At 45.0% G+C, this 16,412-nt stretch overlaps 1 protein-coding gene across 1 annotated transcript in view; it reads right to left on the bottom strand.

Moving 5' to 3' along the window:
- The window catches only part of Ccdc149 (coiled-coil domain containing 149), a 93,450-nt gene extending 78,592 nt beyond the window's left edge, over positions 1–14,858 (bottom strand). The window contains exon 1 of the mRNA XM_028765281.1: positions 14,681–14,858. Within this exon, the coding sequence (XP_028621114.1) occupies positions 14,681–14,746 (66 nt within the window). The 5' untranslated portion in view covers positions 14,747–14,858. The remainder of the gene's footprint in view (positions 1–14,680) is intronic.
- Positions 14,859–16,412: the final 1,554 nt, after the last annotated feature.

Below are 16,412 nucleotides of genomic sequence, written 5' to 3' on the forward strand. Positions count from 1 at the left end.
AGCAGTCAGCAAGCACACTGCAAGGTCTAGAGACGTTGTAAAAGAAGAAAGAAAAGGTTACAGGCTGACCCCGGCATACATATCAGGCTGGAGCCAATTTTAAAGCAAATTGGAGCTGGCTAGAAAAGGGGAGTCCCCACCCTACCCAACCACCTTCAATATTGCCTTCATCATGGATTTACAGATGGCAGAGCAAGCAGGCACGTCAATCTGTGCCCTATCAGCATGAATTTTCAATGGCATCGTGTTGACAGCTGCAGCTGACGCATCACCTCTGTTTGCAGAGGCATCCCTGATGCCCTGGGGAAGGATTTTCCTATAGCCTGACAACAAGCACTCTATAAAGAAGTGGGGCTTGAAAACACACTTTTATACACCCTTTCACTTGGTTTTCTTTTCTGAGAGGTACCAGGCAGGTACGGTCTTCCTCTTTATAAAAATCCAGAGAAAATAATGTGTTCAAGACATGAGGAGATTTACCCAAGTCCAGGGAACAATCAAACAGCAGACCTTGAGGACTTAGTGAGCATGGCAGTCTGAAATAGGAAACTGGGTATGCACTAGGGCCATTTGGACAGAAGGAAGGCAGACTCAAATGGACTGAAAGTATATGTAAGGGAGGCTCAGGCACAGGGACAGATGGGCTCCTGTGTCTGTCTAGCCCTTCGCCCTGTCAGCCTTTGTCTCCATCAGCCATGCCTGACAGACAAGTCATCTCCAAAAGCAGGTCTTCCTGCTCAGTTGACAGATCACTCCACTCCATCACTCACCTCCAGAGTGAAGTTTACACTCACCACCCTGGTACCTTCTCTACTACCACCAGGGCACGTGAAGTCTGAGTGTTCCCACCTAAAGCTAGAGCGGCTGAGATCTCACCAACAAAGCCTTCGTTCTGCTAGCTCAGCACTTTCTCTACCTCTGTTCCCTCTGCCTAGAACACCCTTCCTCTGTATTTCCACGTGATGGTTAATACTGTCAACTTGACAGGATCTAGTCTCATCTGGATGGTCAGGATTGCTTAGCATAGGTTAGCCTCTGGGCATGCCTTTGAGGGATAATCTAGAGTATGATAACTGAAGTAAAAAGAAGGGCCCAAAAGGAGGCCAGCACCATTCCCTGTGCTAGGGTCCGAGACTGCATGAGAAGGGGAAGCTAGCTGAACAGGATTCATCTGCTTCCTGACTGCAGGTGCAATGTGACCAGCTGCTTGCAGCTCTGCCTCTTTGACTTCCCCATGTGATGGACTATACCCTGGAACTGTGAACCGAAAGACTCTTCTGTCTGTCCTTCCTTCCTCCTTTTCTTTTTAAATTCCTTATGTCAGTGTATTTTATACAGCAACAGAAAAACAACCAGATGACCTCATATGCTGAAATTCTACCCATCCTGCCTGCCCTAGGAGGCCCCTCCACAAGAACCTTCTTGCTTCCTCTGCTAAATTGTTCTCTCCCCCTGCCCTCCCCACAAGACACTTGTCACAATGCATATCATGGTAAGAGTCTCATCCTTGGTCACCAGCGGACACCCCATGGCATCTACGCCATGGAAGAGGCTTTGCACCAGAGCATACTCAGTAGTGCACTGAAGGATGACCTTTACCTGTGACCCAGCCTGTGCTATTGTGGGCGGACCTCCATTTCTTTGCACCAACCATTTCCACCAAGTTTAACTGGGGGAGGGGAGATTCATCCAACACTGCTGCGCTCTACCTACCACTGATGAATTGAGCAGAAGGAAGCAGGTTTTATTAATCCTCTCTTACTTGGAAACCTTCAGTGGCTCCCCAGTTTCTGATACTTGCGTCATACATTGGCTGCTTCAGCCAAATAGATTCTGCATCCATAGAAGGTAGGTGGGCAGTGCCACCCACGTTTTAATTTTCATAAATGAGGATAAAATCAAATGGTCCAAAATGAGTCAATCCTGTCAGCTTGTGTTCCTAGGCAGTCACCCCGAAAGGTGTCAGCATTCTAAAACTGTCTACTGGTTCTCTGTAAGCTCTGCTGTCCTATCTCTCACTAACCTTGCAGGAGGTCGCACACATACACAGAGATATTCCATTCTCTCTCAGGCTGCAGGCAAGTGCTGATGGAATAGCACTTTCAGGTAAGATGCATGAGAAAGGAAGAGAAGTTCAATGAACTTGAAGTTGGCTTCAAGTTCAATGATCACGATGGTTTTAAAGGTTGTCTTAGTCACTGTACTATTGTTGTGAAGAGATACCATGACCAGTGCAACTCTTATAAAAGAAAGCATTTAACTGGGGGCTTCCTTACAGTTTCAAAGGTTTAGTCTATTATCATCACGGCAGGGAGCGTGGCAGCATGCATCCTGGTGCTGGAGCAGTAGCTAAGAATTATATCCTGACCTGTAGATAGAGAGAAAGACACACATAGAGAAAGGTGGGGGGAGGGAGAGGAAGGAGAGAGAGAGATGGAGGGAGGGAGAGAGAAAAAGAGACAGAGACTGGGTTTGGCCTTGAGCTTTTGAAACTTCAAAGCCCATCCCTAGTGACACACTTCCTCCAACAAGGCCACACTTCTTAATCCTTTTCAAATAGTGCCAACTCCTGGTGACTAGGCATTCAAATAAATGAGCCTACTGGGGCAATTCTTATTCAAACCATGACAGGAGGGTTTGCCTCTTCAGCCTAGTGTGAAGAACCAAAAAGGGCTCTGAATGGGGAGGACACAAGAGCCTGACCCCAGTGAGGTCAGTGTGTAAGGAGGAGGAAGCCAGGATGGATGCAGAATCTATTTGGCTGAAGCAGCCAATTTATGACGCAAGTATCAGAAACTGGGGAGCCACTGAAGGTTTCCAAGTAAGAGAGGTTTGTTCTTAAAATAGCTTGACTGGTGACTTGTATAAAATATAGACTGGACTGAAAAAGAGCTAATATTCAAGCAAAATGAGGATGTCTATTGCAATAAAACAGTAAAGATAATAGAGGCAGTAGATTAAATGACATGAAATAGGTAAAGTCAACCAAAGGCTTGTTGATCAGCCATTCATTACCATGACAAAACTGTCTGACAAAAGCAACTTTAAAGGAAGGAAGGTTCTTGGTTTCGATGTGAGGTTGACTGGGCCCATTACTTTTAGGCCTGTGTCAAGGCAGAAGCATCATGCAGGGGGAATATGGTAGAGTACAGTGGCTTACCTTATAACAACCAGGAAGCAGAGGAGAAAGAGGACATTTCTGGAGCCAGACACTCCCTTCCAGTACATTCCTCAAGCAGCTTACTTTCTCCAATTGAGCCCCTCTTCCTAGTTTTCATCACTTGTCAATAACGTATTAAATTATAAATCCATCCATGAATTCATTCATTGATTAGGTCAGAACCTTCATGATCCAACCTCCTCTCAATGATGTACTCCACCAGCTGGAGACTCACACTTTTGACACATGAGTCTTGGGTAGGAAACAATTCTTATCCAAACCATTATAGTTTGTGTTCCCTAGGAACCATTTAGATTCAACATATGGTGCCATTTTGTCCGAAGCCCCCACAATAGGAGCAGACCCTTTATTAGGGCAAGCACTTACCAGGAGGCACCCAAAGTGGTACTGTGTATCGATTTCTTCCAAATTGAAACACTCCTTCCTAGAGGGAAGTAGGAAGCTGAGGAAAATTCACAAGGCCTGGAGAACCTCAGAAAGCCTAGAAGACTCAAGATCTCAGAAAATGGGAAGAGGTTCCTCTTTGCCATTGTATAAGTAGTGAGCAATTGCTAGGGGAAGAAGAAACTCTTGAGTGAAGCTACCTGCAAGATGGATATCCCTATACTAGATGAATATGGATATTTATGAGTTGTCATCATGCTTGGTGAGCTCTTGGGTAAAACAGCTGATTTGAAGTCACCCATGCTCCTGTAAACAACCCCAGTAAACCCATTGTATCACTAAGCTAGAGTGGAATCTTTTCTCTGGTCTATCAACAGTGTCCTATGTAGGTGAATAGACAATTGTTCAAGTCTCCTCAGAGCATGGTCATTCAACAGGTCCAGTTTGACGTGACTGATGGAAAAGAGTCTGTGTGTACGAAACATCATTTACTCTGGTCATTTTCATTCAGAGACTAGCCACAGTCCTCTTCCAATCTTCAGCCAGTGTAGTTTAGTCAGAGTGAAGCTCAGTTAATTTCTCAACATAATAGGAGTAAGAAATTGTCAGATTTAGAAGTACATATGTGAATGTCTCCACATAGGAGAGAACATGAATCCTATTAGTTAAAAATAGCAGATGCACTCAATCCCCGCTCCACGTGCTAATTTTAATAAACTTACTCTGAAATTAGCCTGCCACTACAAAGATAGCTGCTCATCAGAAGCATTCCCAGTGAGCACTCTGCTCTCCTCACAAGAGTTCAAGCACTCCCGGCAAGCTGAACAATGCAGAGTTCAAAATAGAACACGAACTCTCTCCTTACCAAGCTCTTTTGCCCCCACCTCCTGTCATTCCCAGTACCACGATGCTCAAGCTGCCCATCAAGGCCAACATTCCACTCCACTGCCCCCTCCAGCTTGCTGTGACCTTGCAGGGATCTCCCTTTGAAATGTTTCTCATTGTCATTGTGTTCAATGCCCACTAATTCTACATTTCCTTATCTCTTCATTCTTTCAAGCATCTACCTGGTCATATAGTCTATACTTATGACTATATTTCACTACAATGGACAAGTCTGATACTCAGTGTAAGGCTACAAATTAAAAACTTAGAGTTACTTATTTCCAAGAAGTTCAAGGCTTCGGGGGTCCAGTAGAGTGATAGAGAAGTACAGAATTTAGGACTTGTGGTTGTAATATACAAATTATATTGGTAAATTGCTGTGTTCTGTTCAAGATCACTGAGAAGCTGAGTCTAGAAAGAGGTACACACACACAACACAACACACACACACCCATACAACACACACATACACTTTAGACCCAAGCATGTTTATATCAAGTGTTTTCTGAAACCCTCTGTCCTAGGTCAGACTTGCTCCCACCTCTGTATTGGAGAGAAGGGAAATCAGCAAGAAGCTAAAATACCATGCACTTGCAAACAGCTAGAAAGTAAAACTATCTCCAAGTGTGGTTACCAGTGCTTATCCCATAGTATAAAACACCCTGCTGTTCAGCTGTGGGAAGCTCAGCTCTGGGAAGGATGAAGAGGACCCACTGCCTGAGACTCTTGATTGGGAATTCCAGCCGACCGCCCCAGCTTCCCCAGGCCACCCTCATAGCTGCTGTTTGATCTTTCACTTGGAGGCCTTGCTGATGGGACACTCTGCTTGGCCTGGGACTCAAGAGGGCAAACTGCAACTGCAAATCAGCGAGATTTGCCTGTTTTATTTTCTGCTGCATTTTTGTAAGATCCCAATTTGATGGCATCCTCTTTGTTCTCTCAGCTGTTCCACTCCAGTTGAGTCTGCTAATGTTGTAAACTCCTGACTTAATATTTTACTGCCTGGGCTAGAGAGATGGCTTAAAGGTTAAGAGCACTGACTGCTCTTCCAGAGGTCCTGAGTTCAATTCCCAGCAACCACATGGTGACTTACAACCATCTATAATAGGATCCAATGCACTCTTCTAGTGTGTGTCTGAAGACAGCTACAGTGTAACTCATATAAATAAAAAAATTAAATAAGTCTTCAAAAAATTATTGTCTATCTGCAACTTCTCTCTATCTGATAATTGCTATTCATTCTTTTATTTACTGTATACTTAATGAAGTCACTCATTCAAAATCAGAGGTCTGGCTATTACAGCCCTTTCTCTAGACCACATAAAACAACTGAGACTAGTGCTGTTGGCAGACAAGATCAGGTCAGTGGTAGCTCACCCTCACCTGTCTCTCCCTGAGTCCTGGGAGTCACCACGACATTGTTTATGCATTCCCACTGCCTAGCACCATGCCCTGCAGATGACTGAAGCTCTGTGACACATGAGTTAATAGAAACAAACCTACCCCAAGTACTTTTCATCGACTTGGACTCTAGCTGGACAAGCATTTGGTACCTCTCTGCTCCAGCTACCCTGCTGTCTAGCCTTTGAATCCATTTGTTACTACCTGATCTACCACTGATCTACCCTGTCTATCTAACTACAGCGCTCTATCTCCCAACCAAGTAGTTTCTGCCCCTTCTTGGAATGTTTCTGTCAGAGGAAACACCAGCTCAGGCCCATCTCTGCTCGTGATAATCTTTGCCCTCACTAACTAAAAACAATGGTTCTCAACCTGTAAGTCATGATCCCTTTGGGGGTTGAATGACCTTTTCATAGGGGTCACCAAAGAGCATTAGAAAGCGGGGATATTTATATTCCATTCACAACAGTAGCAAAACTACAGTTATGAAGTAGCAACAAAAATAATCTTGTGGTTGAGGGTCACCACAACATGAGGAACTGCATTAAAGGGTCACAGCACTAGGACGGCTGAGAACCACTGAGCTAGAGGGAAGGGACCCAGTTCACATTCCGCTTCCTCTCCATCTGCTCCTCTGCCCAGCTTATGTACTACTGTGCATGGTCCTTTTATTAAATAAAAATGTCAGCTAGTGGGAGCAAATGCTTTAAGAGATTAATAGGATAGGTTATCTTCCCTTGTCACCTCCGTTTCCTGTACTCACTGCCCTGGTTCTCCCTGTGTATGTCTGTCTCTTTTTAAAAGGCCAGACATTCTGCCTTTCTGTCTGAGAAGGGACGCCCAGCAAAACCCAGAGATGGCCATTTCCATTTTGAATGCCTTGCCCTTATGATGTCATAGCATAAATGACATCTCCCCAGTAGCCCTCTACCAAGATTTCCCAATAAGAAAGTATATCCTACATCAAGGGTAGGGCAGAGTTAGGCTGCAAAGGAGAACCTGGTCCTTAGTCTCTTAGAAGAGATGCTGAGCCTAACATAATGAGTGTTGGGGGAGAGGGAGTGAGGGCTGGAGAAGGAACATGCATGGCTCCTCTAGATACAAACTGTTGAGTTGAAGAACTACAAAGATATAGAGTAAAGCTGTCAATAGCAATGGCTGTCTTGAATATCCACTGCTTTAAAAGAAATTATATATATATTTCTAAAATCTGAAGTTCTATAAACTTGATGGTCACCCCCAATATGACCACACCCATAATCAAGATAAAGGATATGTCCATCAAACCAGCAAGTTCCCCCGAGTTCCTCTTTCACATCACTACAAAACTCTGGCAAACCACAAGGGTTTTCTATCTCTTTACTTTTGGCTTTTCTTTGTTCTTTGGTCTCAGTACTATTCATCACCAGGTGGATTTTCATGACCCAACTATCAACTGCACACTCTAAACAAATATGGAGTTTCGTATATCAATGAAACCTTAATAAAAGTGTGTTTAGAGAACACACGAAGGGCCAGAGAGATGGTCCTGTGGATAAGAACACTTGCTGCACATGCATGAGTAAGCATGCACACACAGATCCTCAGTATCCACACAAATAGGCAGCTGTCAGTGTGGCACATGCTTGCAAGCTAGCACTAATCCCAGGAAATGTGGAAGAAACCAGGAAGATCTCTGGGGCTTGTTAGCTGCCAGCCTAGTTCTAAGGAGAGTGAGAGCTCCTGTCTTAGGAGAATGTGGCAGATAGTGAGAGAGCAGAACATTGTATAATTTCTACTGGCCTCTGTGCATGCACAGGCACACACACATACACACATACACTAATGCAGAGACACTGACATAGACAGGCAAACACACACACATCACACACACATACACTAACACACAGACACTGACATAGACAGACAGACAGACACTCACATTACACACACATACACTAACAAACAGACACTGACATAGACAGACAGACAGACAGACACACACACACACACACACACTGCTTTCAGAAGTGACTACCATGATCTATTCCTTCCAGCAATGGAGACTTCTGCTGGCTCTGCATCCTGCTAGTTCTTTATTAGTTTGTTTGCTGCTTTCCATTCTAACAGGAGTGTTGTCATTTCTCCCTGTGGTTCCAATTTCCATTTCCCTAGTGACTGATGATGCTGAACATCTGTGCAGGTGCTTACTTGCCATCCCTATCTCTTCTTCAGAGCAGCATCTACTTAACTTTGCCCATTTGGAAAATTAGATTGCTTATTTTCTTATTTAGCTCTAAGAATTGTTTATATATTCTGGATATGAGATATGTATTCTGCACATACTATCTCCCAACCCATGGCTTGTTCTGCATTTATAAAGTAAGCCTTTCATAGGCAAGTAACTTCTAATTTTGATAAAATTCAATTTACCTACCTCTTTCTTTGATGATTTTTCTTTCCATGTTCATAAATACTGTCTTTTAGTAGGATCCTTCAAATACAAGCTGGGTGTATCTTGTTAAAGATTATATTTTCTTCCTATCCTTATGGTCAATATTGGTCATATGACAACCCTCAAACAATGGTTTGTGACCAGAAGTGATACAAAAAGCTCTCCATCCCTCCCTCAGGCAAGAAAAGCCCCTGCTCTGGATTCACCCTGCCCTCTTCCTCTTTCCCCTTCCTATGGGCTGAGATATAAAAGTAGCAGCATCTGTGTTCAAACACCCAGCTGACAGCCATGCCCTAAATTATAGTAGAACAACAAGGTGAAAGGAGCCCAGGTTCTGAATGATGCACAGAGCACAGTGTAGGTCCACCTGGACGACAGCAGTGTAACATGAAAGACATATGGATGTCTATCTTTTTTTTTTCAATAATTTATTTATTTTTTCTCAAATCATAATTCATTCACACAGGGGTTATAAACACAGAAAGGCAGGATCTGGAGAAGGGGATGACACTGGAGTGTGGATGTTCAGGGGGAATACAGATATCTTTCAGAACCAGGTATCGGCTGGGTGAAGGTTCAGGGGACAGGTCACTATGACTCTGCCTATGACTCACTTGTCCTTATCTAAGTTGGTATTGTCTGCCAAGGCTACCTATTTACAAGGTCTATGACTACTCGGACTGGTACATTTCCACAAAAGCTGCCTGTTTACAATAGCTTATAGCCATCTGTTTCAATGTTTTTTTCACAGAGACTCAAGACTTGGTGTTAGTATTCATTTATGACAGGTCTATCACTGATTTTAGGTCTATGGCTGATTTTAGACCTTCAGTGTGTAATCAGGGATGCCCCTGAGATCTCCTCCCTTCTCTAAGTATAGAAGGGCTGTGGCGATTCTAATGGCGGGGATAGAGGCCTGACCTCTAGTAATTGAAGGGGACCTTGTAATGGCTCCGGTCCCCCTGTCGTTGTCCAGTGAGGCATGGGGGCCATACCCAATGGATGTCTATCTTATTTAAAGTGTTCCATTTAGAGAGTAGGTAACTTGAACTTTAACAGACACACCCATTTTTCTTAGAAAGTGAAGTTCCTTAGACCCAAGTTTTACCTTCATCAAAGCTGGTGTCCTAGAGATTATGCTCATTTGTCTAAATTCACCTGCCAAGCACCAGGTTCAGTACAAGCAAGCATTAATGTGTTTTTATCTTCATAATACCTAAGGTAGCCAAGCATGGTGGTGCAACCTCTCATCCCAGCCCTTAGGAAGCAGAGTAGATCTCTGTGAGTTTAAGCTCAGCCTGGTGTACACAGAGAGTTCCAGAATAAACTCAAAAAAAAAAAGTGAGCATTTTTATTGTCCTCCTAAGGGTTAGAGAAAGACAGCAAAGAGGCTCATGGGAACTACATGGCAGCTCTTCCTTTCTTTGCTTAGTCCCTCAGTCTTATTTGAGGATCTTTTTTATCTCTGTTCTCAGTCTATGGAGCCTTAGCAGATCAATGTGCACAAATCCAGGTCTAAAAACATCAGATCGACATTGCTAAGCAACCCCTATAGGAAAAAGAGAGTGACCTCCAAAGGGGTGTGACAGCCAACCATAATGATTGTGTCTGTAAGCTCAATGCTGTGGGGAGGAAAGAGGATCACCATGAGCTCAAGGGGGAAAGAAAGAAAGAAAGAAAGAAAGAAAGAAAGAAAGAAAGAAAGAAAGAGAGAAAGGGAGGGAGGGAGGGAGGGAAGGAGGGAGAGAAGGAGGGAGAGAGAGATAGAGACAGAGAGAGACAGAGACAGAGAGAGAGAAAGGAGGGAAGGAGAGAGAGGGAAGGAGTAAAAAGAGAGAGGGAAAGGAGGGAGAAAGGTAGAGACAGAAATAAACAGATAGAGAAAAGAAATTAAAGGTGGTTGTAGTGTCCTAGGATTTTATGGGACATTAGACAAGTGTCTTCACTTCCTCTCTGGACTTGAACTTGAGGGGATGGGAAGCTAACTGAATCCAGAAAATAAGCAGACCAAAATATGGAGCAGGTAAGCCTTTGTGTGCCAAATACGGAAATGCAAATAAGCACACCCAATCACAGAGTTACTGGACAGGTAGGGCTTACCACAACACTACCATACACCAAATGTGCCAAACCAAAAGAAATCAACTCTCATAGTTCTGGAGGATAGAAATCAAAACCAAGGTGTCAACAGATCTGTGTTGACTCAAAGTAAAGTTCCATTACTGCCTTGACTAGTTTCCCATGGCAGCTGACAAGCCTTGGTGTCACATGCTAACCCTAAATTCTGCTTAGGTCACTAGTTGGCCATCTTTCTCCTGTGTCTCCAAGAGTTCATGCAGTAAGAACACTTCCTGACTTTCTCACATTTCCGCAGACCCTACTTTAGAATAAAGTCACACCGATACGTATAGAGGGGTACAGTTGACATATACTCTGGGCACACAATTTAATTCATAGCATCAGTTGATAACATTACTTCTGAGTTTTAGCCATTTTAACTCAAGGTTTTCATCATTTGCACCAAGCAAGAAATAGAGCCCAAAGTTTGTTCTTAAGCATCGTAACATCATCAGAGTCACTAAAACTGAAAGCTGGGTCTTCAGATTATCTGACCACATGCCTGAATACTACACTGGCTTTGAGTTTATCAAAACCAAAGAGCCTTGGCTTGGAGCTGAGACAGAGGGTTAACTGTCTTTCATCTGCCTCACTGCTGCTATATACAACATGCCCAAATGAACCAACCAAATTTCAGTCAGTGATTAGGCTGAGAGATGACTGTCAACTTGACTGCATTGCAAATCACTGAGAAGGCTGGTGGGAGCACCACTGTGGGCATATCTGTGTGTGCATTTCCAACAAAGAATAACAGAAGCGAGAAGACCCACCCTGAATCTGGGCAGAACCATACCATACCAGGGGCCTGGACTGATGAACCAGGAAAGGAAGGAGAAAGCCAGTGAGGGAGCCGAATTCACTGTTCTGTTTCACCACATTTTCCTTGACCTGATGAACTGAACCATCTGAGAGTATGAGCCAGAATAAACCCTTCCTCCTTAAGTTATCTTTGTTGAGTTAATTTGCCACATGGACAGAAAAGTAATTAGTACAAGTCACCGGTTATGAATGTGGCTGCTTCTGTGGTTTCTCTAAGGCTGAAGGCCCACCACGTGTGACAAGGAGAGGCCATTTGCACATCCCCAGGATTGAATGTCCAACTTTAAGCATCCACCATGAATCGTTCACATGCAGAGTGTTTACAGCAGGACTGTCACCACTGGTTACCCTAAAAATGGGGAAATGGCCTGATCTCCATAAGCTCATTCTAAACAAAAACCATGTCCGAACCAGTGGAGGAAACCAATTGAAAGACAGCCAGGGCTCCAGGCAGGAAGGGAAATGGTCTAGGGATCTAGGTGGGACTGAATTCTGGACTTTCTGCAGAAAGAGATGATATTTCTTTACAAAGCTCATTTGGCCCTGGTCCAAGTTGCTTCTTCTAGGTGCCCAAATCTCTTGGTAATGCTGCTAGCCATGGTTCATTGCATTCAGCTTGGCTAGATACCAGGCCCAGTTCACACACAGAGAACCATGCTAGCTAAAATAAAATGGATAGACACTTTCCCGGGCAGCTGGAATTTCAAGAAAGGCGGACTAGGGGCCGCGTCTCTCTCTCAGCACGCACTTCTCATCACTTCCCAGCAGTAGGTGGATTTGTTCCCTGTGGCTGATGTGACAAATTGACACCAACTAGGGCTTAAAAAAAAAATATTCTCCTGGTCAGGAAAAGCAGATGTCCAGACTCAGTGTGCCAGTGGGCACTCCTCGGCTTGTGCTGCACTACTCTAACCTCTGGCAGTTTTCATAAGCTTTTGCTCTGTGTGTGTGTCTTCCTATAGCCTTCTCCCAGTGTCTCTGTGTCTCAAGCCTCTCTTGCCTTTCTGTAAAAAAAGACACTCGACATTAGATTCAGCACCTGACCTAAAAGTAAGATGATCTCATTGCAAGATTCTCAGCTCTACAATATCTACAAAGACCCTACTTCCAACCCTGCTTCCAAAGAAAAACATATGAACAGTTACCAGCAGATAAACCTCAGTCATATCTGTGGGTATTTGGAGAGCAAAATTCCATTCACTTCAATAAATTGAAAACCCAGAAATTTGTCCTTTCACGAGCATGCAGAATGACTTCCATCTTCAGGCCTTATTTAGAGAAAGCTGATCCATTTACTTTAGATCCAAAGACGGATTAAATATGGCCCCCTGCCTTGGAAGGCATGCTATTTAATGAGAGACGTAGACAGATCATATAAAGCACTACCTCATACTGTCAAGCAAGGTTCCAGGGCCAGACAGACTAGGGTTCAAGTCTTATTTCCTCCACTTACAAGCAGTGAGGCTTAGAACATTTTCCTTGGCCTGCCTGAGGCCCATGCTGTTTGAGGGGTGATTCCTATACAAATTGTTGTTGACTGAGGCTCAACAGCTAAGGAAAATATGGCTTTCTATACAATAACTGGCAGGAAGGGCCTAGTCGAGAGACGAACATTAATACCTAAGGCAGAAAGCAAATTCTGCTCATGCTCACACTGTAGGGGTCTTTAACATACATCTATGGAACAACAAATTCCATTATTTTATAGCATGCAGCCCATGATAGCTAGGAGTGTATAAAAAATAATGAAGTTAAGATGTAAAAGTTCTATTCATTTTTATAACACAATTTCATGGTTCTTGTATGTTATAACATCAACAAGACTTTGGGATAGGTGGGACAACTTTTAAAGACCCATTTCAGGATCTGTGGGCTTATTTAGCCAACATTTATCAATTACTTACTGCATATGGAGCTCAAAGTATAGCCTTTAGAGAGCCCATTGAAAAACACAGTCTAGCCTGGATACCACTGCCATGCAACGTGGTCAGTGCAAATAAACCCCTGGCACTGGGAGGCACCCTGAAGAGACACACCTGGTACAAGTTAGATTTGATTACAGTCCCTTTCTCACTATGTTTTTCTTTGTTTATTGAGTGGCTTTCTTCCCAGACTACACCAGTAAACCTCACGTGTTTTTTTGAAGGCAGGAGGTGCTGAAGTGTCCTCTGAATATGTGACCAATGAATTCTAAGCACAGAATAGTGTAAGTAACTGTTTGTTTATTGTGTATTTGTTTGGGGGGGGAGAGAGGGTCTTATACAGAGCTTTGAACTCACTATGTAGCAGCAGATGGCCTTGGATTCTCAATCCTCCTATCTCTACTAAGTGTGCATCCCCACGGCCAGCTAATGTGCTTGACTTGTAATAACCATTCTCAACACAGATCTACTGGAACAAGAATATCGTACCTTCTAAGTCAGAGCCCAGTACTGGATTTCCATGGAGAACCCAACCTCCCCACCTCACCCCCATAGTCTTTTACTGCTATGGATGATTCTGGATGGGCCCAGAGATGACATTCCCTTGGATCTACTCCTTGACATAAAGCCTGACAGATAAGATAGCCTGACAGAGAAGACAGAGATGGGCTGAGATGTATTGGGCCATCCTTTCCAGTGCTAGACCAATGCTTAAAGGAGCTAAACTAAGTGGCTCTAAGTGGTGAAGTTCATTGCTCTACACACACTGCGTGTTAAGTGGCTAGATAACGGAGGAACCATCCACACAGGTGGGAAAGGTGAATGGTAGCTTGCTGGGGAAAGGGAGAAATCATCATCCCTCTCACCTGAAGAAGCCAGGGGCCCGACCCGAGCCAACAAACTCTAGGTAGATTAAAGAGGAGACGCCGTAAGAATCTGAAAGCTTCCTTTTGGCCCATTCTCAGGAGAGGGTGTGGTGTTTGTTGTCTTTATCCACAGGTCAAATCACCTCAGTACCTGTCTCATTTTCCTTTGAGAAATGAATGGCTTCACTACCTCACATACACGGGAAACAGGAGCTGAGTGAATGGAGTAAGTGAACGCTTGAACCGACCATTGCAAGGATCCCAAACTCTTTCACTTAAACCGTTGCTCCAAGTCATATCACCTGCCCAGTTGTTACCCAAGGGCCCGGATGGTCCCTCAGGCGTCACCTTTTCAGCACCAGGAATCATCCAATCGCTTGCCTCCAATACAGTGGTGACTAGGCAGGCAGGTGGGGCTTGGCTCTTTCCCCTCCCGGATCCCAGGGCTTCTCGGTCTCTCCAATCCTAGGCCAAACGCTGGCGGGCGAAAGGCCCCTCCCCAAAGCCTGGCACCAGATGGTGCGGGCGACCGCGGCGCCCCCGCAAGCCCGAAAGTGCGAGATGGACCGTGCACCTGCAGGTCCTGCCGCGGCCACCTGCTACCCGGACTCGCGGAGCTTGGGGACCCGCTGCAGCGACTCCGGAGGCCGACCCGGAGCCCCGGCCTCACCTCGCTCACCAGCCCCTGCCAGTCGCTCTCGGTCCGATCGCCATCCATGTCCCCTCCGGCGTGCATGGGCCGGCTACACAGCCGCCTCCCTTCTCCTCCTCCGGCTCCTGTCACCGCCGCCACCCCGGCCCCGCGCAGCCCCGAGAGGGCCGGGCACCTCCGAGCCTCCGCGCCGCCGCCTCCCGCGGCCGCCCGCGCCGCTGCCTCCACGTCAGCCTCCGCGGAGGAAGGGGAGGAGGAGCCGGGCCCCAACCACTGCCCTACAGCGGCTCGGGGCTGGCGCCAGCCGCAGCACCCCGGGGACCCCAGGCCACCAGCTGTGTCTTCTAGGGAAGGGAGCCTGAATGTGAGCCATCACACAATCCCAGACTCGATCATTCCCAGGCCTGCGGTGAGGGAGGGAGGCTGGCGAACAGGTGGGTGTCACCCCCACGCCGAGAAGCCAAACTCCCTCATCCAGCCATCCGCTGCCAGGTCAGGCCTCTACCATTGGAACTGAAGCTCCACCAAGGAAGGGCCTTTCTTTTCCCTGAGTAAGCGTTGGAACAACCTTGACACTCAGTAGATGCTCTACACATTTTGGTTGAGCATACAAATGAAGCCCTCCATACTGTACACTTATACTGATGTTTAAAGTGGCCAACATTTCTTTTTAAGTATCTGATGTCGTATTAGAACGCAAGTACACAACTTGAAAATAAAACTTTAAATTCTGAATAGGGCCAAAAAAAAACTTGATGGTGGGACTTAACATGAGTTAAGAGAGGAGTTGAAGATTGTGCTAGTCAGGGTTCTGTGTAGAAGAGGAGGCGAAAAGACTGCAAGACTCAGAGATGGTGGGTGACTTCAAGGAAACAGTCTGCAAGCACAATAGGGATCATATGGACTCTCAAAACCCATACAAGCCCAAGTCAGACACAGAAATCCCAGCACTGAGAAGAGAAATGACCACAAAGTCTCACCCCTAACAAGAAGCGATTTGCAATTGATAGCTTCTGGGAGAAGGGAAAAAATCAGTTTTCTTAAACAGAGAGAAATTTCAAACTCACTGCAAGACAGGCCCGATGTTCAGTCATAGTTGGCCAACACAATAGAACTCCATGATTTTTTTTTAAATGCTTCTGTTTGTTTTGTTTTTTTAAGAGAGAGAAAGAACAAGAAGTTGGGGGTGGAGAGAAGGGGCCTAGGAGGTCTTGAAGAAGAGGAAAGAATATAAGAATATCCTAAATATATTGTATAAAATTCTCAAAAAAATTTTTAAAAAATCTTTATAAAGATAATTCCATGAAACTTTCATGGGGGGGGGGAAGACTAGAGAACTCCAGAGGGAACCCCAGATGAATGATGTGAGCCCCCACCCATAGCTGCCAACAGAAAGCTTTCCATACTTGGAGAAACACAGCTTGTACAAACCAGTAGGTGGCCTGAGACGTTGGTAAAGCCATTTGACAACTGTAGAAGCCTCACGGCCAACATGGATTTACATGTTCAGTGGCTACTGATAGAGGATCAATTCTGTGGCACGGATGCTCTCTGTCAGATCAGTTATGGAAGCCGAGTGCTGAAATGTAGAGACATGACCTTGGCCCCAGCATGCTAGATGATGAAATATCACACCTGAGAAGGGAAACGCAGAGCTCTGTTCTTGGCTTTTCTTCCTTGTTTCTAAGATAGCCATTCCATTATCCTGGGCTCCGCCATTTGATCTGCTTTGCCCAAGCAATGTTTGCAA

Source organism: Grammomys surdaster, unplaced genomic scaffold (assembly GCF_004785775.1).
Source record: "Grammomys surdaster isolate TR1022 unplaced genomic scaffold, NIH_TR_1.0 150, whole genome shotgun sequence".
NCBI lineage: Eukaryota > Metazoa > Chordata > Mammalia > Rodentia > Muridae > Grammomys > Grammomys surdaster.